Source organism: Strix uralensis, chromosome 13 (assembly GCF_047716275.1).
Source record: "Strix uralensis isolate ZFMK-TIS-50842 chromosome 13, bStrUra1, whole genome shotgun sequence".
In the NCBI taxonomy this organism is placed as follows: Eukaryota; Metazoa; Chordata; class Aves; order Strigiformes; family Strigidae; genus Strix; species Strix uralensis.
Genome location: NC_133984.1, coordinates 616371 through 643946, shown reverse-complemented (window position 1 = coordinate 643946; position 27576 = coordinate 616371). Strand labels below are relative to the sequence as shown.

The following is a 27576-nucleotide window of genomic DNA, read 5'->3' as shown; positions in this document are numbered from 1 at the left end:
AATCCTGTCACCGACAATTACCAGTGTTAGTCTTTTTTTATGGTGTGCCCCAGGTTAATTTGACATTAACTTTTGTGCTTTAAGTAAAAAAATCAAGCATTTTATACTTTCATGCGCACAACCAAAAGGCACCCTGCTTCTGACTCGCACACCTCTCCCGCCCGTGGCGTGCGTGGGAGCACAACGGAGCGTCAGCAGAACACTGGCCTGGCACTGACCCGGCCTCGGGACACAACTGCCGCCCATGGAGGCAACGCGGTGATGGGGGCTGTGACTGAGCCAGATGACACCACTGATAAAGGGATTCTCATCCCAGCCCTGCTGCAAACATCCAGCTGCTGCCGAGTAAATAACTCAGCTCTGCAGTCACCTAAGACAGCCTGGAAGAGTGTGGGTAACTTTAACTAGGTGAGCAATCATCTAGGTAAACTTCCAAAAAGTTTTATCACATCTGATTGGGGCCTAGGAAGGATAATATAGAACTGCGGACAAACAGCACTACCTAAAATGAATACAATAGGAAATATTAGCTGCTTCTTATGTTTATCCCATACAGAACCCAAGAGACCCTCCATGAGGATAAACCTGTTCTGGACTCATCCTGGCAGTGTGTATTAAAGTGAGGTGGGGTTTTTTGTGGAGGTTTTTTTAGGTTTCCTATAGCTAACTATCTGAAAGCATGTACACACGTGTTTCTGTCCTGTCCCCATGAGCTGAGCCCTGCCCATCGATTGCCTGAGCGCTTCTAATCCTTTTCAGTGCATTATTATTGTGAACCATTTATCCTGAACCACCACAGGAGTCCTACCTCAGCTAGTTTACTTTGCACCGGGGAAAGCCATGGGGGCACTCGCGTGACCCACTGCCTCAGCTGTGCGTGGGAGCTGCTGCCAGGACCTTGATCCTGCCCACCCTGCAGGCCCCAGGGATAAGCACAAACAGGACGCTGTGGGATGCTCAGACAGGAGCTTTGCTGCCAAAGCAAACACACAGCTGTTGGCAGGCTCCAGCTCAGAGTCCCCAGAACTGTGAAACATCTCTCCTCCTCCTCCTCATACGCCCACCAGCTGCGAGAGCCAGCTTCTGATTAGAGGCACTTGTGAAGCTGCCGATAAACTGTTCTTCGTCACAGTTTGTTGCAACAGAAAGTTTTAGCAAAATTATCTGTTTTGTCCAAAGCTTCCCCTTGAGTTTTCTCAGCCGGGGTGGAATCGCTTATCAGAAGACACAGACCTCTCCAAAACAGCCACTCGGCCGTGGCCTCCTCCAAGCCGCAGGCTCGAGTGTCCCAGCTACCAAGGCTGGAGAAGAGACCTCCACCGCTGATGCTCCACTTGGCCCAAAAAACATGACGCTGGAGGAATTTTGGCAGCCTGCTGTTCACGGAATGTGCGCAGATCTGGAGGCCCAGCTCCAGCCCTGCACTGAAACCCAGGGCTGCTGCTCCCCAGCCACATGCCCTGGCCACCGGCTGCAGGACTGAAGGGCGGGCGACTGCCCACTTTCTGCTTTCTTGAAGAAAGTAAATACCTTCACAATAAGTCCTTCGCCGCAGTGTGGGCTGAGAATACTTTTTGATCTGTTTTTTCATGAGCCGGGGGAAAAATAAAAATAAAGGTTTCCTGCTTGGTTCTTACTTCTGACGACATAGGTTCTAAAATTCACCCAGGACTGGTGGGCTTGTAAACCTCTGGTTTGCAGCAGCAGCTGAACCAGGGTTGACAACGAGCAGAGTACCCATGTTCAGAGCACTCAGCAGCCCTCCAGCTCCTCACCGGGCTTAACAAAGGGTAATGAGAGGAAAGTAATGAGCTTTGTGCCCATCGCCAAAGGAAAGGGCAGCTGGAAACATGCAGGGACCCAATATGAACTGAGCATGATTAAGTACGTTATAACTATTGTTCTGAATAAAATGGCGCTGTTGTACCTACAAGCCTACAGCAGTTCCTTGTCATTACAGCCATTTAGCTGCCTCTGCACTAATTGCCTCTGAAAGCCACCCAGAAAGGTTTTATTTTACAGCCTTTCCAATTTAAAACCAGGGACAGAAATATTTAAGCACTAACCTGCACCCATTTAGACGGCGGGGATTCAGCGGGTGAGCCAGGAAGATGCATGTTTTATAGGGAACTGCTTGGTACTTGACACACTGGGCCACGCAGCTGCGACATGTGTGGGCACAGCTGCCACTGGAGGGTGGCTACCACAGCCTGTGGGGTGGCTACAGAGCTCTGGGGTTAGTCCCACCGACCCCCCAGCTTGGCTCCTGCAGTCAGCTGTAGCGGGGACAGCAGGCGCCCAAAGGCACCGTGTCCCTGTCCCTCCTGGCTCCAAGCAGGCTCCCCTCAGACCCAGCACCTCTCCCTGTGAGCCACAGAGGGTTCAGGAGACCCCAACGCAGCACCTGGAGAAGCTTCTCCTCCCAGCACAAGATACGGGATGCCTCATATCAAAGCACGTTGCCTCGGGTGCCAGGAGCAGCAGGACGTGTCACAGCACGGCTGGTGGTGACCCACGGAGGTTGCCATGGCCCTTGACGGAGCTCTCACGCCGTGACACGGACTGCCCTGAGCTTGCATCTGTCGAATGACTCATCAAGAAACAAAAATCCAAATCAAAATTAACATTTTATCTTCTGTATTCTTAATTGATTCACAAAATGAAAATATTGTCTTCCCCCTGCAGATTAATTACTTTAAAGGCTCACAGTTTCTTGGGACACAATTCCCAGCTCAGCTCTGGCAAGGGAGCAAGACTGGAACCTGGCCTAAGCTAGCCTGCTGAGAAAGACCAAGTGGAGTTGTTCTGGAGAGAAGAAAACAGGGGAAATGTCTCCCCTCTTCCTTGGGGAAGAGAAGTATTTTAGAAGGACCTTTTTACTCTTGTTACTTGTCTTCAGTCAGTTCAAAGGGTCCTCAGATCCTTCCTGGACAGACTTTTCCTTTACAGAGTGCTGAGGAGGATAGATGAAGAGGTCAGTGCTCCAGCTTTCCCTCCTCAGCTTCTAAAAGTACAGTGTACAATTGAAATGATGCCCAAAATCTTTGCTGTGGACAAGGATCCAGCCTCTGCTCCAAGCACACAGCTCAGAGCTTGTATATGGCTTTTATAGCCTCGGATTCTTTTGCGACATGAGTTTGAATCCATCATCCAGGATGGACCTCCGATTGCGTCTCAGCCGCTTCTGTCTCTCGAGATAGATGACCACTCCCAGGAGGGAGCAGGCGACCAGGAAAAGCACCATTCCCACAATGGCCAGAGCGATGACTGTGGCCTCTATCTGCCCTTGAGCCAACTTTGCTCCAAAAAGTGTGATCTTCTGGGACTCATCCTTATCCTCAGGTGGCAACTCTGGGACACAAAGAGATAGTTCCAATGAGAGCCAGAAATACCACAACTGAAAGGTTCCAGGAAGTACAAAAAAAGGAGTAAAAGACCCAACGCAATCAAAGCAAGTTAAAGGATACCCAGTTGCCGTCGCTCTAACAGACCCTCACATCCCTGAGGTCACACAGAAATTCGAGGAGGAATGGTTCTTGCCCTACCCCACTCCACAACAGGACCCCGCCATGTCCCACAGCTCTTCAGCCCCCTCCTCTAACCACTGCTGTGCCCCTCACGAGGAAGGCAACCAGGGGCTGTGTGGGGACCCAGCGGCTGGGCGGGGACAGAGAACGGGGATGAGAATGCGGGGCCGGAGCAGGGCCGCTGCGCGTTCCCCCCCGCTCCCCAGGCACTCGGCTCTGCCCAACCACCACTGCCCAGCCTGCGCTGGCTCGGTCATGCTGGGGCCAGTCACTTCAGATCCTCAGCTCTCTTGCTTCCACACAGGCGCAGCAGTGACCTTTTGAGAAACGTGGCTCTTTGCACAGGTAACAACTGCTGATCAACACTTTTGCCTGGTGAGGCTGATGCCTGAGTATGGTATAAACTGAGTTACTTAATATTGTCACTACTGCTCTGACATGTTTCCTACTCCTTTAAACCCATTTTGAGTGAGGAAGACATTGTTGGGAAGGAAATGACTGAGATATCAGTAGAGAAAGACTGAAGAGTGGTAGGTAGATGGCTGTGTTCTCAGCTGGTCTAAGCTGGCTCTGAGATCAGCTCAGCTGGATTTATTCACAGCAGCTGAAAAATGGAGTCGTGGAGAAAGATGAAAAATCAGAGAAATATATCAGCCCCGTAAACTATTCAGACTTTTACCCCAGAAAATGTCAAAGTGATCTTATCTACTACTCCCCTTCTCCCTGCTGCTGCTCAGCCAAACGCCTTCTCACATCTGTTCTTTAAGATGCCTGAAGGACCCAGGGCACGTGCTCGGGCTCTTGGGGGAAGAGCAGACCAGAAGGCAGATGTACTGGTCTGCAAGCTGACTCGGTCCCTTCAGCTAGTAGTGGTGAGGATGCAAGTTCCCTAAACCACAAGGTCATTGACAGTCCAAGAAGGGAGGACAACTAATCTAAGGTGCTGCTTGATTTCTCTTATCCCTTTCAGTCCTTGGCAACACCTCCTCTAAAACCCTTTGAATCTCTGCCAGTTTCTCAGCCTGCACTCTCCTCTGAAGATGAATCCGCACACAGCAACAGGATGTAAGGCCACTAAACTTTTTCACCTAACATGGTCAAACAAGCCTAACGAGCCCAACTTCCTTATTTTTATCATCAGAGCACAGACATTTGGCAGACAGATAAACACAAACCCTCCCTGTTACCCATGGGCAGCCAGGCCTCAGACTAACAGGCTGGCCAGCCTGACAGAGGAGCGGCTGCAAGGGGCACCCGTGCTTCTCCCTTCTCCTCATATGGACCTAAACCTCCCCTGATCAGAGATCCCCCTCCTCTGCCTCACCCAGAGGCAGTATTTAGCAGAGCGACATACACCGTACCTGCACTGTAGTTTACGACTTCAAGAGCTGGCTCTGAAAGGAAACAAAAGGAGGGTGAGAGTGTGCTGGGCCGAACAGGGAGAGTCCAGAACACGGCACGGCTGGCGAGGATCAGATCCAGAGGCAGCGTGGATTTACAGGGTTGCAGGTTTTCTTTTCTCCTGTCAGTGTTTTCTCACTCCACATCACACCAAGAGTGTTTCTGTGTCACCTGCTCCCAAAGCAGACCCGCTCCTGCCACACAACCCTCTGTGGCCCTTGAAAGAAAAGCGACTCAAAGTCTGTGAGTGTGGGGGGGGCTGACCCTGGCTGGCAGAGTCACTCACTCGCTCCCCAGTGGGATGCGGGAGGGCAAAAGCAGAAAAAAAAAAAAACAAACTTGTGGGTCAAAATAAAGAAAATTTAATAAGTGAAGGGGGGAAAAAAACTCCTAAACCAAAAAAACCACAAGTGATGCAAAAGCAATCACTCACCAGCAGCAGACGGATGCCCAGCCAGTCCCTGAGCACCCGCTACGCTGGAAAAACTCCCCCCACTCTCCCCATTTCTGTTGCTGGGTGTGACATTAGGTGGCATGGACCAGCCCTGGTCAGCTTGGGTCACAGTCCCCACTGTGTCCCCACCTGAACCCCCTGCGTGAGCAGCAGAGCCCCCGATGCTGCGCCAGCACTGCTCACCCACAGCTGACACTCGGGGTGTACCAGCTCTGCTTTGGCAGCAGATCCAAAACCCAGCACCCCGGAGGCTCCTGTGCAGAGAATGAACTCCATCGCAGCCCAGCCCAGGGCAGTGCCACTCACCTCTGAGCACCTGCCAGTGTTCCCTGGTGAAATGAGAAGCCTTGGGATGTGCGTTTAGATTACGGGTATATTCTTACTAAGGACAATTACTAGCTGATGGCTGAACATTGTTTTTCAGACACCAGCTAAAATAAAACTCATGATAATAACGTCGGCAACATAAACCCCAGAAACCAATTTATTATTAATTCCAGCTGCAGGTATCACCATATTCAAAGGGAACATCTTAAATTAATAGCACTTAAGCAATAACCTGCTCAATTAACTGGCTTTTTGTGGTATATAAAAGAGTTGCAAGTGTGATGCAAACACTCAGAATTTAGCAGCAGTATCAGAGTGCTGTTGGATGTTTTACAGTAACAATTAGCAGTAGCTCCCTACCTGGTCTGGGCAAGACTGTGAAGAGTATCTCCATGCCAGCGTGAATGTGATCAGACACGTGACAGTGAAGCAGCCACGTCCCAGGGTTCCCAACCAACATCTCCACCATTTCAAAGGTCCCAGGGAACAGATCCACAACATCTGCTCTGTAGCTTTTGCCATTCTGCCAAAGGGAAGGGAGGCCGTTAGCGAGCAGCTCTCTGCATCTTCTCAGAAAGAAAATTCTGTTGATGTCACTGGAGACCACTCAGTGCTGCTACAGTTTTTAAAAGCTCAAAAAAAAAAGATTTCAAAGAGCAGCTCCAGGGCTGTAGGTGGGAAAGAAAACACAATCTGGTAATATCTAATCCTAAAAAGGGTTAAGATGGACACATCAGCACAATACAGAGGCCCAGGGAGTCAGATTTGGATGTGTAAAACCACATCCCTTTCCTGGTTGGGTGATGTTGCTGTGAAGTCATTGAAGAAGTTCAAGTCCATCAGAGTCAAGCAAAAGTGATGCTATCAGTGGTCAGTCTCTGCTTTATCATCAGCAGGATATTCTTACCTTGTAGATGAAGGTCTCAGCATGAAAATGGACTGTGTGGATGTCGATCTCCTGACCCAGACCCAGCAGGTACCAGTTCACCCACTCTCCCTGGAACATGGTCAGCCCAGGCAAGTTTGCATAGAGCCTCCCGTTGATTGCTGTGCCGTAAACAACAACCAGAGAGAGCAGAAAAGGCTGTTATTGAAATGGTAAAGATGCTGAACCATCTTGGAGGAAGAACACACAGGGCAAGTTAGACCTGTACAAAGTTAAATCACCTGTACAAAGCCAGCAGTAATGACAGTACACAGAACACAACTCTCCCCTATTATCTCCACAAATGCCAAGGGACTGGTTTTGCTGAGAATACTTTAGATAGATCCAGATATAACATGGAGAAAAACTATCATAAATAACACGTTAATTTAGAAGAACATGTTCACCCTACCATGGCAGAAATCGCTTTCTGGTGATCAGCTAAACCACCTGAGCCATGTACTGCAGCCACCGAGCTCGGTCGATCAATCTGAAATCTCACACATCCTCACAGTCCCGAGATGAACAGGATGAAATTAGTCTGACATGTTCATCTCACATTTGATTTTATTTCCTGTCCTGAGTCTCTCAGACACAGAGATTAACCTCTCTGGCCCACATCTTGCTATTCCTCCCAACAGGGACAGCCATAACGATTAGCCTTCATTGTAGGCCAGAGATCTGTGTGTGTGTGTGTGCTGCAATATTGAGAACAACAGACAGTTTAATTCTGTTTGTGCCACCGACAACGGAAAAGGATGAGGGTGTTCACTAGGAGCCAGGCTCTTGGGTTTTGGGTGTCTGACTACTTACAGGGGCCACAGAATCAGCACCAACTGTGCGCAGGCAGTAACGGGCACTGCGGTGCCTAGCAGACATTACCATGCATTTTGTTGCTTTCCACAAATTTGTCATCCAGCAGGTTGATCGCCTTGTGATTTCCCTTGCTGTAACGTTCCATGTTTTCCTCCAAGTACCAGGACTGATTTTCATCAAAAACCAGGAACAGTAGAGCAAACTCCCTCTTCACATCCTTCCTGACCCCATCAGATTGCAGTGCCCCTCTCCGGCAGATCTTCAGGGGCCCGACCAGACCGCTGTACATATCCTGATCAGAACGAAGGAGAAAAACCTCTGAGACAAGGATCTTTTGTAGGCAATTCTCTGCCTTTCAGCAACCATATTTTCTGTTCCCTGCATCATCCCACTTAAAACAGTTCTACCATTTAAGTACTCTCACTGGTGAAAATCAGCTACCAAAGCACACGAACAGAGACTATACATGTTCTTATGAATGCAAATCCAAAAGTCATAAATATGAATGATATCAAAATATTCTCCACTCTGTGGCTGCAAAAACATCTGCAACTTGAGATAAACAGGTAATGATCTCTGGGTTGAATGTGATGGTTTATTGCAGGATCCTCTGGGTTGTTTCTCTGTGAAATCAGTGCTATGACAATTGATCCTAGCAATGCTCAAAATCTTCCTGCTTTGTCCATGGGGCCTAATTTTGGACAATTTCTGTCTTTCTTGATTAGCCCTATGGCTGTCACTAATAGAAACTGTGACTTACTGGGAGATGTTCTCATATCCTGCAAATAACTGAAGGAAGGTTAGTGACAAGGAAACAGTAGAATTGTTTTATGAAGGTTTGCGTTAGGAAAAAACAAAGGACAAACATCAGGACAAATCTGGAGGATTTCCTCTGCCAGGAGGCTGCTGGACATGTCACCAGGTGGTGGTTCCACCTCTCGGCTGGGCCAATCTCTAAATTGTACCCAGCTCACGTTGTTTTCTAGAGGGGGTGAAAAACTGGTCTAACTGGGCTTTTCTGGTTCTAACTTCTATTTTACCTTTACGGGGTCCACCGTGGAGTAGTAGATCCAAGGAACACAGGCTGAGTCATTTGGCCCTGGACCAGATCTCTCAGGAACTTCCCACCGGTAGGTCACAATGTCTCCTGGGCGGCAGAGAAGCGCCGTTAACAGCAGTGCGAGGCACCCGCATGCGAGCGGCACGCAAAATGGAACAGAAAACAGAGATCCTGTCTCCAAAGTGCAAATTTTCTGATTTTGTTGGACACTGCATGTTCCTTCCCCAAACACTGAAAAGCAGGATGGAAGCTCCCTCTCACAAGCAAGGCAGAGGGGCCACAGCATGCGCACACTGTCTGCTACCAGCACAGCTCTGCTTTATCTGCTGCCTTTCAGACTGGACCTGGCCGAGGAAATTCCACCTCTCCTCAGTACAGATGGAGCTTGAGATGATCTTTCATCTCTTTGAAGTGTATTTATGATGCTCATTCAAATTCATTTTTAAAATTATTATTTCACGTGTTAGCAATACATTTCAGAAAGACAGGGCCCAACTGAAAACCTGTTGCTTAGACAGCCTGTGCAAGTTGAAGGGGACCAAAAATTATACAAATTGGCATCTGGACTGTGAAACAAATGGGTGATTTCAGTCAGTGTCCTGGCAAGCAATTGTGCATTTCTCCTATTTCATACCACGGTGCCTATCACAAAAAGTGTAGGTCCCAAAGAGGGGCAGGCTTCCCCCACCACGGGCCGTCAGCCCAGGGCTTCCAAGGACTGAGCTGTGAACTGCCATCGTTCCTCTCCTTCCTACAGACAGGCCATGCTCAGCGGGGGAGAAGAGGCTGCACACAGGGAAGTTTGTGCTCTGCTGGACGCAGAAGTCAGACAGAACACGAACTCCCAGGGCTGGCATCCCCACGAAAGCGATACCACTGAGACTGCGGTAAACCCCAAAGACCAATTACTGTTCAGCTCCGGTTCTCTAGCACAAGAAAACAAGCACATCGAAGCCTACTTAAGGAAGCCAGTCTAGCTGTAGGCTAAGATCAGCTCTGTAAGCCCACAGCCTGGAGACCACAGCGACTTACCAGGGTTTGCCACTTGCGGCTGCCCCGTCTCCCTCTCCAGCACCCCGTGCGCGTGAACGGAGTAGGGCCGGCTGGCGTTGTTCTTAAACACGATGTTGAGGATATCTCCCACTTCCGCCCACAGAAAAGGACCTTGAGATGGGAAGAATGTACTCTGAGAGCGGCAAAAACTGTCAACATATCTCCTAAGAATATTCCCACCTCTGTCTCATCATCTTCTCCCCAGACATATTCCCTTATAATATTTATGATGGTCCCCTCCCTCTTCTCTACTTAGCTCTACCTCCCAAAAAGAGAATTGGAGGTCAGTCCCAATTCAAGTCAGTCTTAGAAAACCAGACTGAGTTTCACAACGGGGGAAATGAAGCTTGTTACGCATTTTAACTGTGCCCAGTACAACCAAGGCTTGATTTCTGAATAGTGCTATGCTAAATTTCACCGTGTCTTGATCATGTCTTGCTGTTGGTTTCAGAAAATATGGTAACATTCAATTTTGCCAGTGTCACAGATCAGAGCTGCAGCCTATTCTGAACAGCACATACTGCCCCAGCCTTGTGGTTCCGGCACCACTTGCAGTCCTGGGTTCATAGCACAGAGCTGTGTCTCTTCAGACTTAGTCAGTCACCAACATGCTCCTCCACGCCCCAAGGCCTGCCTGCTCCTGCCCCAACAGCATTTCTCTCACAGCTACAGATTTTCACCTACATCTCTCAGACTGCTCTCTAGAAGTCAGCATTTGTTTCTGTTCTACAGTCAGAGAAATGCAGGTGTGAAAAATGCTTTGCCTGAGACATGAAAGAAAGCTGGCGCAAAGGCAGGCAGGAGAACCCAATGTCCTCTACCAGGAGCTGTGTTCAGGTCCCTCTTTCTCCAAAGCTGGCAGACCTGGGTAAGAGACAGTCTGGATTTCTCCTCACTTGCATACACAGCAGACGCCTAAATATCTAGGAGGCCTTCAGACCACAGCCCTTCGCCACAGCAGCTCTAGGGTCAAGCCCCATTGCTGTGTGAGTGGAAGACGTACCCTCTGCACATGGTCTTACCCAGTATCCCCAGGTGCTCGTCACCGTTGGTCCTGGCCCTGGGGGTCTGGAAAGTCCCATCGCTGTACTCCCTGTACACCACCTTCTTGTACCTGGAGCCGAGCCGTCCATGCTCGTTGCTCAAAAATACATCGGCGTAGCTGAGAAATGCAGAAGGAGTGCTGAGATACCCAAAAGCTCACAGGGATGAGCAGCTAGCTGGTGGCAGGGGGTTCACTAGCCGAACGGGTCTCCCATTTGGCTGCCAAGGTGGGCGCAGTGAGGCGGGGGCCGCAGCTCCCCCCACAGCCACACCGTGTCGTGCGATGGCCAAGACACCCAATGGCCTTCGCCAAGGTCTACTGAGAAACTCTGCCAGAGGCTTCCCCAGAAGAAGGGCTCTACCTCTCCACAGAGTGGTTGTGCCGTTCCCTCTCCCAGCTTCGGTCAGGCATGTAGTCCCACAGCACCTCCTCCGCCATGAGGTAGTACGTCCGCACCCCTCTGTACCGCCGGGCAGCAGCAGGAGCCCTTTTTCCACACTTGGAAACGAAGTAGCGTTCCCTCATCCCAGCCTGATAGTGATTGCTCGTCTGGCAGTAGATCTCAAAAATCCCTGAGGGAGGCAGCACCAACAAGGAAATCAGCTTTTAAAGGTCCCAGGAAGCAGATGCTTCCCATGCAGGGCTTGTGGCGCGGCTGCCATCGGTATGTGAGTTGTGTGTGTCTGTGTTTGGTTGCCACAGGCAGAGATCAAAAGGGGTTGTTAGAGAAACCAAGGAGGAATGGCACAACAAAGTCCTACACAAAAATCAATTCAGGAGGCTTTTTTATGCATAACCAGCTTATTAGATGTGAAGAAACCAATGCAGTGGCATAACAGCTAGCACTGCTGAGACACTGGGTGAGTAGGAGATCTAGCCTGCAAATGCTGAAGGGGAGGAGGCCATCGCACCGTGTGGGTGAAACACGGTACTGTGTGCCCACCCGCAAACTGGAGGAGTGGGGGCTGTCATAAACGTGAATCTCAGCAAGCCATGGGCAGGGGAGTTAAGCTCTGGCAACTGCCTGCTACTTTATTCTGAAAGACGTGTGTGCATGATCCCATGGGTCACAGGCAGCAACGTCCATCGGGGCTGTTACTGCAAATATTTAATGGGAAGTGAGAGCCTACAGAATCAGTCTAGGACAGTATGGGATGAGCTCCTCTCTCTCTCCAGAATCAGATGCAATGACAGAACTGTGGTCTCATAAATGGGACCAAAAATGATCTAGAGCACAGCTCACCCTGTAAGAGCTTACACTGTGCTAAAGAATCAGCCACAGGATCAAAGACTGCAATGGGAGACGTTTCCTGCTGCCAAGTCAGATGTGCAGGCGCTTACCGCTGTTATCAGGCTGCATGAAGGCAGTGGCAAACGTATGGGGGAAGAGATTGGTTGAATCTCTCCGCATCCCGTTCATCTGCAGGGTGTTTCCCTGAAACACAGCTCCGTGTACATCTGCTTCACTACCCAAGCCCAGAAGGTGCCAGGACACATTGTCTCCTTCACACACAGTCAGCCCAGGCAAGTTACCAAACATAAACCCGTTGATGGCTGCAAAGGAGAAAACAATTAATTCTCTGCAAGTAGATCCCAGCCAAGAGATTCATTTTGTGCACAGACCCTGCCAGGGCAGGCCTGCCAGAGGAAGCATAACTCGCTTGTAATTCAGCCCTGAGCACACTCCTGAAAGCTTCTTGTCCCACGTCCCACCCGCTGCCTCACTTGATTCCAGACCAACACAACCCACAGCCACCCCAGCTCCCAGCTCAGTCTCGGGGGCAGCACCGCCCCATGTTTTGCAGGTTCGTTCCTCCTGCACCCAGAACAGCATCAGGCCCTACCATGCATCCTGTTTGATTCCTCGAAGCCATCATCCTTTTTCACAGAAGTCTCTTCCATCCTCAAATAGTACTTTATGTTTGCGTTTAAATACCAGCTGAGGTTCTCGTCAAACACGCTGAAGAGAAGGTAAAATTCTTTGTCGATCCCTTTCTACAATTACAATGATGGCTGTTAATTTTTAAAATGCATCAATTAATTATCGTTACAGTTAAAGCTGTTTGCCTGGCTCTCATGTTCCCCTTTATCTTAAAACCTGGCTCATTATGGGCCAGAGCTCTGTCCCTTTACTCACGTTGAATGTTCCTCTTTTGTTCCAAGAGAGACACCACTTGTGGATTTTCCATGATATTTCACATGAGTAAAATGACAAAATTCAGCCAAGGATATGAAATCATTGCTTCCTTCCCCCACCATCCCCACGTTTAGGCATAGGTTTCACTGTCTGTCCAAATCAGAGCCGAGATCAGAGCCCAGCCCACAAGACAGGCTGATGACTATGTTCCACCCCTCCTCTCTCCTACCACAGGCCTAGATTGGGGATTATTTTATTACCCCAAATCCTTGAAAATGTTAATTCTCCTGAGAAATACCTTCCAAAGCATGGTGCGTTTCTCCACTACAAACACCCCCTGCGTTGTCCAGATTCTCACCCTGACACCAGCTTCCCCAGCTGCTCCTCCCCCGAGAGGGCCGAGCAATTCCCAGCCTGCGGCAGGCGGGCGCACAAGGAGTGGCCGTGCTCCCCAATTACATGTTCATTAAAGGGTTGCCTAAGATTGTGGAGCCAGAATTGCTGCCCCAGCTGATTTTCCCTGCCCTACGTTTACAAACAAGTCTGTCTATTGTGTTTACAGCCTTTCAATCCCTGCAAATATCCCCTCAATGATCACAGCTCCCTCACACAGCGGGCTGTGTATGTTCACGATGCTCTCTGCTCAGCAGATTCACATTTCCACCCTGTGTAAGGGGCTGATCTCTTCTAGTTCAGCCACGTTGTGCCATCACTGTCTCACGGCAGCTGTTTTCGGACTCGCCAGCCACTCCCTGAGCTACCCCACAAGGTAGGCAGGATGGCAGCAGCTTGGGTCTCTGCCACCTACTGTTATTTACAACAGGGCTCTGCTAATCTGTCTTGCATCTCCCCAGTATATTCATTTACTGTCTTCCCTAGACTTGCTGCCATGACCAGACTATTCCTGAGTGAAATGTCAAGAAGTAGTACTGGTCGCTCTTCAGATTTCACCTCTCTTTCATCAAAAGCACAAAGACTGACATGGATTTTCACGTGCTTTTTTGTAGTCAGCTCTGGTTGAAAATGAACTGATCTTGCAAAAGAAAAGAGGCTCACCCAAACCTCAAAGCATTGTATCACTCAAGCAAACTACCTGTAAGTGAAAATGTCTTTTCAATGTTTCTGAGACTGCAATGAATGCTCCCCATGCCTCTGAAAGCAGCCTGATACACAAGCCTCAGGACAAAAGTCACCTATAAAGTCACACCAAGGTACAGTTGTTGAGCCAAGTCTGTCTACGAGTTTTAAAGCAGAGCCCAGAAGCCATCCCAAGGGCAGAGCCCAGAGTGCCAGCCCAGCCGTTCCCACGTGAGACCTGGCCACCAGCTGTCCTGATGTTACCCCACCTTGTGGCTTTGATCAGGCTCTCCTGGGCTCACACTACTGTACGTTTGTTTTCATTATGTTCCCTAATGTTTTGCTGACACTTCCTTTCTCTACCAGAAAGCAAAGAAGCTGGTAAGAGCATGGCAGGAAAAGCCCTTTCACCTGTTTGTTGTTGTCATCCAGAGTGCCCGGCTTGCAGATGACCAGAGGCCCCACTAAGCCCGAGCTGGCGTCTCTGCTGGGGTTCACTGCCGAGCTGTACAGCCAGGTCAGGCAGGGAGGGTCGCTGGCCGTGGGCCCGACCTGCTTCGGCACGGTCCACTGGTACGTGAAGTTGTGCAGCGGCGCCACAGAAACCCCGCTCTGGGACAGACCTTTAAAACAGAGTTTGGCACGGTTATTCCCAAATGCACAAACTCGGTTACATCTTCTCACCAGCTACATTCGTACTGGGCTGGGCTTCGTTCATGTCCCTAGAGCATCTGGTGTCTCTGAGGTGTGACGTGAGCACATTTATAGGGCACACTCAAGAAGGGAGCTGCTCTCAGCACCACGTGAATCCCCCCTCCGGTGCCATGGCAGAGACAGGCATGGCGATGGGAGGTAAAGGGGATCCAGTTGCATCTGGGGAGATGAACACTAGAAGCTCGTGGTTATCTAAGCTGGAGCATGCTGGGTTTCTCTGCTCACAGGCTCTCAAACAGTCTGAGCTCTGGTTTAAAGTTTTCATCTGAAACATAGCACCTCTGGAATCATACTCCCCCTGGCAGCCTCCCTGGGCACCAGCTCAGTGGAAGGAATATCGGTGAGGCCTCATCAGGCTCAGAGGAGTGTGGTGACTCTGACCAGCAGGACACCCAGCCCCTCCTGGCTGCAGAAGCTCCCCAGCACAGGAGGGGTATGGGCTGTGGCGATTCACCCCCAGCACTAGCACTGAGTTACTCAGGAAAAAGGAGCCACAAACCATCATGGTACCGCATTCCTTCCCAGGCCTTCCCATAGGACACTCCGTGAGGCTGGATGCTGAAAGGCCAGGAGGCTTTGTTAACAAACGTCACCAGGATGGTGTCTCCAACTTCAGCTTTGATCACTGGACCTACACAAATAGCAAAGAGAGCAAGTCAGCAACAGAGCAACTGCTGGATGACCAGACAAGCCAGGGCCACCTTTCACCCAGGCTGAGGGGAGCAGAAGATGCAGAAGGAAGGTGGATGCCCCTTGGCAGCACCTAAGGCTCTTCAGCCCTGACAGCGGGAGCAGAGGGGTGACAAGAATTATCTGAAAGCGTTTCGGGTCTGCAGGAGAACCCGGAAAGGCTTCAGGCCTTCACAGAAGGAGTAACAAAACAGCCTGAAGTGCTGAATGCCCTCGGGAAAGGCCTGTGTCTCTCCCCACCTACCTAAGGCCTCCTGTGTGCCTCAGGCAGGTGTGGAAAGAGGGGTGCAAGATGCTCTAAGCCCACCGCTGTCCCTGCGAGCCACCCCCTCCCTTCCTAGATGGCCCAGACTCCATCCCCATTGTTCATCAAACATCTCAGGCAGACTTGGAACAAAAAGCAAGCAACCTGCTGCACAGTTAGTGACCTGGACAGGCCACCGCGAGGCAGGACAGCCAGGTGCTGCCAGGGGAAGCATGAGGGGGCAGGAGCAAGCTGTGGGGTGATGAGCTGTCAGGTGTCCACGGCTGGGGCCTAACAGCCCCACAGAGAGAAAGCACAGCGCCAGCAGCCCACCACCCAGCCATCCCCACAGCACAGCTTGCTGTATTTTAGGGCGAGGATGTGCCCATGCAGTGTGGGTTGGCCCCGCTGCACCACACCGCACTCAGCAGCTCCCTGTTGCGGAGCTCCGTATCTCTTCCACACATCCCAACCACTTCATCAAGTCTGCTTTAACGAGCCAGTTCAAATGAGTCACTTGTTTATTTGACTTGGGATTTTCATCAATTAATCTTTCAGTGGTTTTAGTTTACCCATAGAAAATACCAGTAATTTCTTTCTATAAGGTCATATCTGAGTTTTCCCTCAGTCACTTCTCTTTCTATAGGAATATAGGTAATGCTAACCCTTTTTTTTCCCCCTGGTTCCAAGGTCCAGCAAGATGCTGTCGGCTCCTGACAGTTACACTGCATCTCTCCTATGCACAACTCCAATATTTAACTTTTATTCAGCTGCTTATGCTTCTTTTTTGCCTCTCTCCACTATTCTCTCCCCCTGTCCCAGTCTGTATTTCACTACATGTGCTGCCTCCTTCTGTGGCCTCTGCTGGGATTGCTGTTGCTAATTTCTGGTGTCATTAGATCATTAGTCACTGCTGACACAGGAAATTGGACCACACCTATATGCTTCTACCATGGACATCACAGCCTTCACATGCAATCCCTTTGCCACTGCAGACTCCCTATTTTCTACTCTCATCTTTCTTCACCACCCTCCCTGTTACCTGGCTATAACAGAGAGAGCACCCACACGGGAGAGGAAGATATCTGTGAGAAAGTGGGGTTTGTAGCATGCCTTGAAGATTCTCACTCAAAACCACATAACTGGGGGCTATTACTGTGACCAGTTTAGCTCTAGTTACAAATACCATCCTGTGTCCCTCAGTCCTTACTACTAACCTCTGAAGACTGCCCTGGCAGAGAAGCGATTCTGTCTATTCTACATTCCACACCCTCAGCCTGTCCCCTCGCCCTCAGATGTAACCACTGTGGAACACCCCCCGTGCCGCTCCCTGCACCACAAAACGAGGACAGTCACGGCCAGCTGGTACTCCTGACATCAGCACCGTCCCCACTGACACTGAAAGAGATTTGCATTGCTGGGTGATTCCTACCGAGTATCCCAAGGTGTTTCTCTTCTTCCGATTGCTGCTTTTCCTCACGGAAGCTCTCATCGGTGTATTCCACATACTTTGCCTTCCAATAGACTCCCCCAATTCGGTAGGGGCTACGCTTGAAAAACTGCTCAGCAGTGCTAAAGGCAAAAAGCAAATGTCAGGTCAATTCTATGAAAATCAGTCCCGTTCTTGTCCCGCTCCCTCCCCACATCTCTCTGCAATGCCAGCAGCATCTCCAAACCAAGCCGCTTTTCAGGCAAGGACAGCATCTCTGGTCTGGAACAAGCACAGCTTGTCTCTGTGAAGCTTTTTCGTCCTACAGACTCGTCTACCCACTGTGTTCAGGGAGCACCTCTGGCAGGCAGCCCTCGCCCAGCCGAATGGCCGGGTGTGATGGCACAGGTCTGAACAGCATCTCTACACAAAGTGTGCAAGACGGGGCAGCGAACAGAACTGCAGTGCTGTAAGGGAAAGGCAGTGCTAAAACACCCAGTTCTTCAGAGGCCAGGGGACAGCTGCAATCCTAACTGAAAAAACCCCACACAACAGCTGGAAAGAGAGCGCTATTTCCTCCACCACCACCCTCGCCAAACACAGACTTAACATGCCTTGCAGGAGGCAGCTTAGTCACAAGGCCAGTTCACAGGTCTAAGGAGCTTTCAGTTCTAAGGTCTGCAAGAGAGTTGCTGATGGCTCTGGGTAAATCATTAACCGCTCTGCATTTCTGCTTCTCCATCTGAGAGATCCTCTCCAACAGCTTCTCAGGGAAGGGAATGGAGGGGGAGGAATGTCTTTGTTTCAGTTAGCTGAAGTCTGAACGGGAAACCACTCACCAGCTGCTCTCACAACCATCTGACACATTGGGATGAAGGCTGTCAGAGGCCACTGCATTTGATTTCCTGGAAATCACTTGCTGCAGAGCAAGGCTGCACAGAAGCAGGCTAGCTCTGCCACCCCGTGTCTGCTGCAGGATGCGCTTTCTTAATAGTTCATTCAATATATGGGTCTGTTCCTAGCTCAGGCACGGCAAGCAGAAACAAAGTCCACAGACAAATGTGGCAGCTCACGTCCTACATAAGCTGGGACTGCTGACGTCTGTGGGCAAGGCTGTGGAACCCAGCACGCCTCCACGTACGTTCCTACGGTCCCGAGCACTGCCCTCAGCACAGGCTTGCTACAGCAGCCTACCTTTCCAGCTGGGGTCACCTGCCTCCCCAGGAAGTGTACTCCACGTGAACTGCAGGCATGCGTTTTGATGAGAAAGAAATCCCACATTTTCCTTCACAACCTCCCCGACACAGACCAGAGCCCCCAAACCCTGGCCTAGCCCACCAGCCTCCTGCTTACCTGCCTGCCTCGCTCAGCCGGTGCCCACTGCGCTGGTCGAGCCCCGAAGGTCCGTAGTCCCACTGCACCTCCTTCGCAGCTATGTAGTATTTCCGGACTCTCCCTCCCAGGACGGACGCCGGAGCTTGCCGAGAACAGGGCCGGACCTCGTAGAGTGCCCCCATCCCCGCTGTCCAAGACATGGTGGAGGAGACACACGCTTAAGCCCTCTCGGCCAGTCTGAGCAGGCAAGGAAAACATCCCAACCTCCTGCTACAAACTGGCCATTTTCCTCTATCCCAACCTCATGCCACAAACTGGCCATTTTCCTCTGTTCTCCCGAAGGGCACACAGCTGGGAGAAGGCGATAAGGTGGTTCCCAGAGCAAGGAGTTTTTCTGTCAGTGAGCAGAGCTTCTAACCTTAGATATTGGACGCTATGGAAGTACAGACAGAGAGCGAATGGAGTCTTCTGCTGTCCTCGGATGCAGCCGGCACCTGCCCCTTGCAGGGACTGCAGCTCTGAAGGCACTGCCCCACCTCAGCTCTCAGCCATACCAAACTTATTGTCTTCAGCACTGATCAACGTGGAACACCACACAGTGGTACAAGGTGCCCCCAGTAAGCCTGGCCTGCATATTAATCATCAATCCATCCCAATTTATACAAGACAAGGAATCACCTCATTCATCTAGGGCCATTTTTAGCGGGAATGCTGCCCAAGGCACCGTCCCCTGCCACACTGCAGGTCACAGGCCCACACTGGGAGGAAAATGGGAGGCTGCAGAGTGCAGGTCAAATTCCAGCCTCTGCCTTACCTTGTATGTGGTCATTGATCTGACAGCTCAGCAGCCACCTCCCGGGGTTACTGGGGACCATGTCTGCCGTAACAAAAGTGGCTGGGAAGAGGCTGGCCACATCCGTCCTATGGCCTCGAATATTGAGCATTTCTCCATGGAAGTAGGCTGTATGAACATCGATTTCATTGCCCATCCCGAAGAGGTGCCATGAAACGTAATCCCCAGCACACATGGTCACGTCAGGGAGGTTCCCAAACACATAACCATTAATAGCTGCAAAACCAAGCAAGCCAGAATCAGAGAGTAGAAAAGGGGCCTTCAGAGCGTCTGCTGGCAGGTCCCAGTACAGGCACGTTTGGGAGATGGACCTAACCAGAACTCATCCCCCTCCTCTCGTTCTGGAGAGCCCAGCTCCACAACTCACTCCTAAAGTGAAGCGTCTCCAAAACCTCCAAACAACTCAAAGACTCACTCAAGCCAAAGATTAAATCAAACCCTTCTTTCTTCTGGGGGTGTTGCACTGTCCCTGTGATGTTGTTCACACATGATCTCAGAGCTCGCTGTCTCTCTTCACCCCCTACCCACACCCTGGCACACAGCAGCAGCACGGACACCCCCAGAGTGTCTGGGCAGAGTCAGTGGCTTCACAGAGGTGACACTGACCGTGCATTTTGTTGCTCTCTTGGAATTCTTCATCTTCTTTGTCTACGGAGCCTGGATCCGTGCAGAAGGACACTATGTTCTCATCCAGGTACCAGCTTAGGTTCTCATCCACCACACTGAACATCAGAAAGTAATCAATGTCCACGTCCTGACGTTTCTGAGACCTGCCAGTCAGTATTCCTGCGGTGAAAGGAAAGGCGAATGAATACCCACCCATGCAGAAAAGCAGACTTCAGTCAAGGGATTAAAACACCAATAGAAGAGTAACTCCTACCACACAAATTAGAGACAGATGCTTCCCCCCCCATCCTAGCACAGCTCATTGCAGAGTCCTAGCAAGCTCACTCTTTTCTAATATATCCCTGCTAAAACGTTTCTCACTCCCAAGCAGCTCTGCCACTGCATGGCTGAACTGCAACACCTTCAGCATTCTTACTCCTGCTGAAATCAAACAGTCCCCATTTTTTGTAATAGACAAACTAGGTCTTGGACAAGATTCCCAGCTCTCTGGGATCAAGAGGCCTACAAGCTCACCTGCCTGGACACCATGGGATAAAGACAAGGTAACGGCTAGAGCCCAGCTACCACACGGGTACCATCTTCCCCAGTCATACTGCACTTTCCCCTGAAGCTGGGAGTATCCCCACCATCCTATTCTTGTTCAAGTCACCACCAAATCTTCACAGTATGAAACGGCAGCCCTCAGCTGCTTCCTCTTGGAGTTTTTACCTTTTTTGCATGTAAGTAATGGCCCGATTAATCCAGATGCAATGTCCTTTGGTGCATCAATATGAGAGTGGTAGATCCAGGTCAAGCAGTTTGGGTCATCAGCAGTTGGGCTGTGATCTTCAGGGACAGTCCAAGTGTAGGTGTAATTCCCTCCCGGGAAAACAGCATCATCCTTCTTCTGATCCTGAAGGGACATATCAGGATACAGGGATCCTAGAACAATTGAGCAATCACAGCATCCATTCAAGAAGAGCAGAGATGTGCACACACGTAACCTTAAATCCACACACGTAAGCTTACACTGCGCCGTGCTCCCTCAGCAGAGATACACCTATATCCTCGGGAGCAGATTTCAAAGAAAGACTCACCACCCCGAGGCTGAAATAGTGTTTAATCATCATTCCCTCAGGGAGAAACTGAGGCACAGAGCCACTGTAAGGCAACTTGCCCAGTAAAGGGGTCAGCACAGTCAAAAAGATGATTCCCATTCTGGCTATTGCTCCTTTGCCTCCAGCTCTGCTGGGTGCCGCAGGCAGCTTCTGGCGACCTCCAGGGCCACAGCACAGAGCAGCCCTTTGGCCTGGCACCTCACCATTCCTGTGAGCTCCTCGGCCTCATCACACTCATGACTCAAACTACAGCACTTCAAAGAACGAATACAGCTCTTCTCCTTCTGCACCACTCTCCCACTAGCAAGCCTCAGAGGTTCTTCTAAAACCAAGAAATCTGGGCTGTGTACTGCAATGCAGGTCAGGAAACTACTCCTAGACCGGTGAACCCGCCAACCCAACATCAGGCAACATCACTAAGCACCAAGTACAGTTGCTGCCCAGCAATACAGCTTTGGGCTGACCAAGACATGTTACAGACACCTCTCCTCCGCGTGTACACCTAAGCTCCCAGTGAGAAAAATCGGTCATGGCAGCGGCTCATTTACCTTCAGAGTCCTTCTCGTAGAAAACACCGTGAGGATGGATTGTATACGGTCGACCAGCAAAATTTTTTAGGTGTACTTTAATGGTATCCCCCACTTCTGCGCGGATGACAGGCCCAAGGAAACCCAGCCAGCCTGGTTTGGGGATCTCAGTGGCATACGTGGAGTCCGTGTATTGCTTATAGACAGATTTCTTGTACATGCTTCCCACCCTGTCTTTGCTGGGCTGGAGGTATGTTGAGGCCCTGCTGTTAAATTCAGAAAAAGGAAAGGCACCATGAGTCGTGCATTACACAAACCAGCTGGTCGGTAACACAGCAGAGTGATGACGACACACAGCTTCCCCAAGCCCAAAAGCTTTACAGGGGACACCAGCACACTCCGAGCCCTCCGTGAAAGTCCTCCTTGCCCACCCCTGGCTGCCATGACACAGGAAGCGCAGCCCGCTCAAGAACCAGCGGCGTGGCGTCAGGTCCCTCTGCTTCCCCAGCACCTGAAACCCCGTGGGGACGTCAGCACGTCAACAGCTCAGCGAGCCCAGAGCCCCCTGTGCCGTGCATGGCCACGGCCCCGGCCCCAGTCCTTCACCAACAGGCACAAAGTGCCCCCGAACTATGCAGAGCCAGCGAGGAACGGGAAGGATGGTGCTTCCCTGACAGTCACGTGTGGGTGACACAGGGAAGTCCAAAGCCCTTTTCATGCCTGCTTCAGCCTTCATCTCCCATGCCTTCGTGGCATTCGCAGCTAAATCACAAGAGGCGAATTAAAAAAAACCCCACAACATCCTGAGCTTTCTGGCCAAAATTCACAGTCTAAAAGATGATTTTCTACTTAACAGATTCTGAACTGCTTGTAGGATGGCTGACAAGTCAGGCAGGTACGTACCCAGCACGTAACCAGCTTCCAGAGTTAAAACCTCATACAAGTACTAAAGTTCAACTCATGAGTATATTTGCTCTTTATGGTCAATTCTTAGTAGATAAGAGATGAATTATGGTCCCGGTATTAGTGGGAGAGGCCTACATGAGAGCTGAGGTTACTCCCAGCATAGCCCCTATCAATCATCCTGCAGTAATATAAGTAGCCCCAAAATACAGGCAAACTGCTGCGTATGGCCAGAAGATGGACAGTTGAGACCAAAACAGCAAGCACTGCCCTTGTATTCAGACTCACCCCTTTGCCAAGTCATCCCTGCAGGCACTATTAGCCAAGAGTTTACAGATAATTCATACTTCATTTTACAGATCTGCCTCTTTTTTCCCCCCCTCCAGAGTCCATTTCTTCCCAACAAAAAAAATTCTTCAAGCATTTTACTACCTCCACTATTCATATCAATATCATATCCTTTAATTGCTAGAAATTTCGTTTCTGCAATCATTGTACAAGTAAGTCCCATTAGCTAATTGTTTGCAGTGACAGAACAGTTTTCAAATTGCTTTTAAGTTTAATGGCCCTGAATTTAATTTCCTTCTCTTCGTGTATTATGAGAGAAAGCAAACAAAAACCACTACATTCATTATCACTGCAGGAGTCAGTGATAACATCTTTATTAATCCTGAATTTGAGTGGCTTCCTTTTCTGCGAACTAATTTAAGTCTATTCAGCATCTCCAGGGAGAACAGAGACTCTTCCATGCTAAACTGACAGACCTTGATGTTTTTCTGTGACCCCCTCCTATTCCTGCTGTGCTGTTTCTGAAAGATATGTATAAACCCAAGTGTTAGTTATTATGGAGGGGTAAATGACTGCAATTGAGAAATACAGGTTATTTGCCATAGCAAATGAGGGGGTAGGAAAAAAAAGCACAAATGCCTTTAAAAAGCTGTGGAAAGCTATGCCAAAAAAACCTCCAAAACAAACAAAAATAAAAGAAAAAAGTTTGGTGTTTTGAAAACTAAAACCAAAACCTGTTTTTGTAGTGACTCACAGTAATTATTGCAGTTTCCAGATTGAGTTTTGCAACAAAAACATTTTTCAAACAACCCCTAAAATTTCACACAGGAAGTTCCATTAAGTCAAAGGCTTGAAATTCCATTTAAACAAAGCCCAGCCGGCTCTGTGAAGTCATTCACATGAAGGTGAAAAGTCACTGTGCCTGGGGATACACAAGTCCATCACCAGCTGGAACGAAGGAAAATGAAACCCTGGGGCAGAGCATTGCACAATCTGTTCCGTCGGGCTCTGGTCATCGCATGCTCCATTAAACTGACCCTTCCTTCTCCCACTGATATGGTTTCTAAGTTCCTCTGATAAAGCACGTTAAACATTAAGCCCATAAAGATCAGACATCTATCAGATCATGTCTCTTGCTTGCTTAGATGCCCCAGAATAGCTCCATGAAAGTACTCATAAAATTACTATTTTAAGCCAGTACCAGACTAAATTCTTACAGAACCCAACATACAGGTTACGTGCAATGCTCTGGCCAGCGAGCACATTCCTTCCTGTCGGAGCATAGTCCCAGTCCACCTCGCGGATCCCCAGGTAATAGACGCGGGTGACACCTCCAGCAAACGCGGGTGACAGCATGGGGATGTAAAGCAGCAGCAGCCAAAACAATCCCATCATAGCCTGAAGTGAGGGCACTTTTGGGGGTTGCACCTATTTGGGAGAAAAGAAAAACAAAGGTAATGAAACAGAAGCAGAATATGACCCCATGGTTTGAAGGTACTGGGCGTTTTGAGAGGGTATGAAGAAATCAGGTAGAAATCCTGTTGGGATCGTTATTCAAATATCCAAGAAGGAAAACACTCCCATAACAGAATTAATGCACAAGGTGGATGGAGATTATGCCTTGCTAACCAGCCCCCAATATCAAACGTGCTTCTCTCATAACAGTTTGATTAACCAGGATTTTTTCTGGTCTGTAGTTCTCTTCCACACACTTTGTTCCACAGCGTTGCGAAAGCACTGCTCGTGCTGTAAGCTTTCAGAGAGGAGAGGAGGTGAGCAGGCACACAGCGAGCACTGCGGCAGCAGAAGAGGCACCTGCAAACCCCCCGTGCCAGGTAACTGCCTGCTTAGGGCAGCGGGTCCTGAGCAGGAAGTGCCACGCGCTCTGGGATTTCAAGTGACTGGTTTTTTACCACCTCTGATGTCCCAGATCATCTTACAGCACCACATACAAAGCTCGGGGAAATAATCCCAAGCAAGTGTCTTTATATTTTAAAATGTTGCCAAGATCTCTATTCCACTAAGCCACCTGAGGAAGTATGATTTAGTCACTAGGAAGTAATTTTAAATTTTATCTTCTTTAAAGATTGCTCCTGAAGAGTGGTTCTCTGTAATCAGGGAGTGCATCTCAAATGAGCTGCACAAGGCTTTCTGCTTAGTCTAGTTCCATTAAATATTGTCCCCATGATTTAGATCACGAAGTAAGGAGCTTATTCATAAAATTCCAATCGACACTGAGCTTGGTGTGAATAAGCACCAGAAATACTCTGAAGAGAGATCCAGGGCAAGTTACAGAAATTGTCTGAAATCATCAAAATACAATTCTGTGAATACAATTTCAAAGAACTACCTGTATGAAGGAGAAAATGATGTAATATGGGGCAGCAGAATTATACCAAAGGATAAGAAAATAGCTTATGGTTAAAATGGATGACAAACTAAATAAAAACCCACATGAAAATGCTTAAGAGAGATGTCAGCCAGTGACATAATTAACAAAGCTGGATGTAACTGATAATCAAACTGCCATCTAAAACAGACATCCAGCTCTGGAGACACATAACAGCAACTTAGAAAACATTCAGCAGAGAGAAACAGAAAGCAGAATTAGAAGAATGTGACCTAGCAAGAAAGCTTAAAGGAATCAGTTTTCTTTAACTTCAAAAAGAAGGGGATGGTGACACCATGTCAAACACAGAAAGGTTTTTTTATAAAGTTGTTGTCATTATTTATTCTCCCTATTTATTCTCTCCTGCCTTTGGTAACAGCAACATGAATACATCAGGTTTATTTGTAGCAAAGCTGAACATTCTGTAAGCTCTCAGCTAGCACGGCATCACACTAGAGCAGCTTTCCCAGAGGAGCTGTTAAACCTCTTCCTGCATCCGATACCCAACATACGGGACTGAAGCCCAGCGCATGGCAATGGACTAGATCCCTACTCATGTATCACCTCCAGTCCTGTATTTCTGATTTCCAGACATGCTGTGCTATCCTCAGAAGCTAATGATGATCAAGTATTACCGATTCCAAACAGTCATTAAGTTGAGAAGTTGAGGGAAAGCAACTCTCAACTTGGAAAAACCTTCTTTCCCTCCTTTCTCAAAAGGGAGCTGTAGGGATCTCTCTAAATCCAAGATGGTTTTGGTCCATCCACACAGGACAGCTCTGCTCCAGCAGCAAGCCCTTCCCAAGGTCCCAGTCATATACCTGAAGAAACTGGGACACAGAACAGCCCCTTCCCCACGGCCCTGGCAGAGCAGGACTATGGCAGAGCTCAGAACCGCTGCCCCGCGCTGCCCACCAACCTCACTGACCTTCTTCCCTGCTACTGCTGCTCTGGTCACCGCTGCCCTTCACGGGGAGCTGGAACACCTGCGCTGACCCACTCACTCTGTGCCAAGAAAGAGGTTCAAAGCAAGGGGTTGGGAAAGCTGGACCTGTGCCACTTCACACACGCCATGGCAGCAAATGGCAGCAGTGACAGCAATGAGGAAAGACAAACCCGGCGTCAGCTCGAAACCTCCCATCCTGTCGGCACACACCCCGCTGGGAAGGGCAAGGGGATGCCTTCGGCTCAGCTGAGGAAGTGGCCTTGTCACTGCAGGTCAAAGTATTCCAGGGAAAGAGTGCCCAGGGCGTGGGGCAGCTGTCCACAAGGACCGGGAGCCGCTGAGCCTGGGGAGTCAGCGCGGGCTAATCTTTATGTCCTCTTACATTAATGGTTTTTGCAAGCAATATCAAATCCTAGGAAAGGGCAAAGCTTAGACTTTATACCAAGAGCAAACAGTGACTCTTAAAATTGGTTGTGAAAACCGCCTACCGAGACAAATCCCCGCTGCGTCAGCCACTGCTTCTGTGTGGCAGAGTCCCTGCTCACCACACCAAAGCTCCGCACTGCAGCACCAGAAAGCTTATCAGATAAATCAGCTCCGACCAGGAGTCGTGGCAATCTGAATGTCTTGCGGACGTGCTCCAGCATCCTAGAAATCAAGGACAAAGTCTTTGGGACTTTGGGACCCTTACCCAGGCTTTGCAACAGTCCGTCTGGATCTCAGGCTGGAGCTGGATCACAGCATCGTGCACACCTCTGGGGAGGTTTTAGGAAACAGCAAAACAGCGTCACCTGGAGAAGATTCGGCGGGCTAGAACATCAAAAAACAGCAAAACAGCGTCACCCGGGGAAGATTCGGCAGGCCAGACTGATTCTGTGCTCACAGTCTCTTGATGGCGACTAAGCACCGTGTAGTTACTTCAGTGCAAGGTGAAGAAAACCAACAACCGTAAATTCTTTTCAAAAAAGTCAATTTTTCTTTGAAATATATGCCTTGATTGGAAAAAAAAAAAAAAAAGCCCAACCCAAACTTTGTATTACATTCGTCCCTGCACCTTGATACTTTGCAGCAGAATCCCTTGAATCCCTTCTCCCCGGCCTTCCCTTTCACCGGCCGGACGGAACCGCAAGGCACAGCAGCCCCGACCTGCCCCTCCGGCCGGGGCCAGGCGGAGCGGCCGGCCGCGGGCCTCCTGCCCGGCCCCCTGCAGAGGGGAAACAGTGTCACTGGAGCGCGGGAACCGCTTCAGCCCTTCAGCGGAGCGGGGCTGGGCGCGGGCGCTGTGGAAGGGGAGCGCGCAGCCGGGAGACACCCCCACGCCCAGGCCGCGCCCGCGGGGACAAAGTCTGGGCCCTAAACCGGGGCGCTGCCTGCCCGAGCCCCGGCCCGGCCCGGCCCGGCCCGGCCCGGACCCCCGGACCCCGCAGGCCCCCCCGCCCCGCCGCGCACCTGCGGGCCGCCCGCCAGGACGCACCTGCCCGCCCCGCCCGGTCCCGGCGGCCTGGCCCGGCCCCACCGGCGGCCCCTCCCCGGGGAGGCGCCGGGCGCGGCCCCTTTAAGGGCGCCCAGTGATGTCACGGGGCCGCGCGCCGCGCTCCCTCGGGAGCACAACACGAGTCACGCTCGCGGTCACCGCGCGGGCCGGGCGCGGGGGCGTGGCCAGACAGCACGCACCAATGAGCGGGCTTCCGCGCGCCGGAGGCCCCGCCCCG

General features: G+C 50.2%; 1 protein-coding gene across 7 annotated transcripts; it reads right to left on the bottom strand.

Annotated features, from left to right (window-relative positions):
• Positions 1-2608: 2608 nt before the first annotated feature.
• Positions 2609-27416, bottom strand: HEPH (hephaestin). Of its 7 annotated transcripts, none has more exons than XM_074883194.1 (22): positions 27339-27416; positions 26556-26674; positions 23761-23957; positions 21360-21604; positions 20423-20635; positions 19694-19873; positions 19049-19303; positions 18253-18421; positions 16903-17042; positions 15036-15167; positions 14234-14445; positions 12453-12603; positions 11950-12162; positions 10970-11180; positions 10586-10725; positions 9543-9674; positions 8491-8597; positions 7517-7742; positions 6617-6756; positions 6070-6232; positions 4889-4921; positions 2609-3351 (listed from the first exon to the last, which is right to left on the bottom strand). In XM_074883194.1, exons 3-22 carry the CDS (start codon positions 23922-23924, stop codon positions 3107-3109), a joined length of 3471 nt encoding a protein of 1156 aa, XP_074739295.1. In that variant the 5' UTR covers positions 23925-23957; positions 26556-26674; positions 27339-27416; the 3' UTR covers positions 2609-3106. The 7 variants fall into 7 exon arrangements, with proteins under 7 accessions (XP_074739295.1, XP_074739296.1, XP_074739294.1 ...); XM_074883195.1 differs by having other exon boundaries at positions 27314-27378; XM_074883193.1 differs by lacking the exon at positions 27339-27416 and adding an exon at positions 26919-27048.
• Between the last annotated feature and the right edge of the window lie 160 nt (positions 27417-27576).

Excerpts from the sequence above, each read along its gene's own strand:
- HEPH (XM_074883190.1), bottom strand. The coding sequence starts at position 26,511 with ATGCTGGAGCACGTCCGCAAGACATTCAGATTGCCACGACTCCTGGTC. Across the intron at positions 19,874-20,422 it reads ATTACTTACATGCAAAAAAG|GAATACTGACTGGCAGGTCT; the intron begins GTAAAAACTCCA and ends CTTTCACCGCAG. Across the intron at positions 12,163-12,452 it reads GGAATCAAACAGGATGCATG|CCATCAACGGGTTTATGTTT; the intron begins GTAGGGCCTGAT and ends TCTCCTTTGCAG.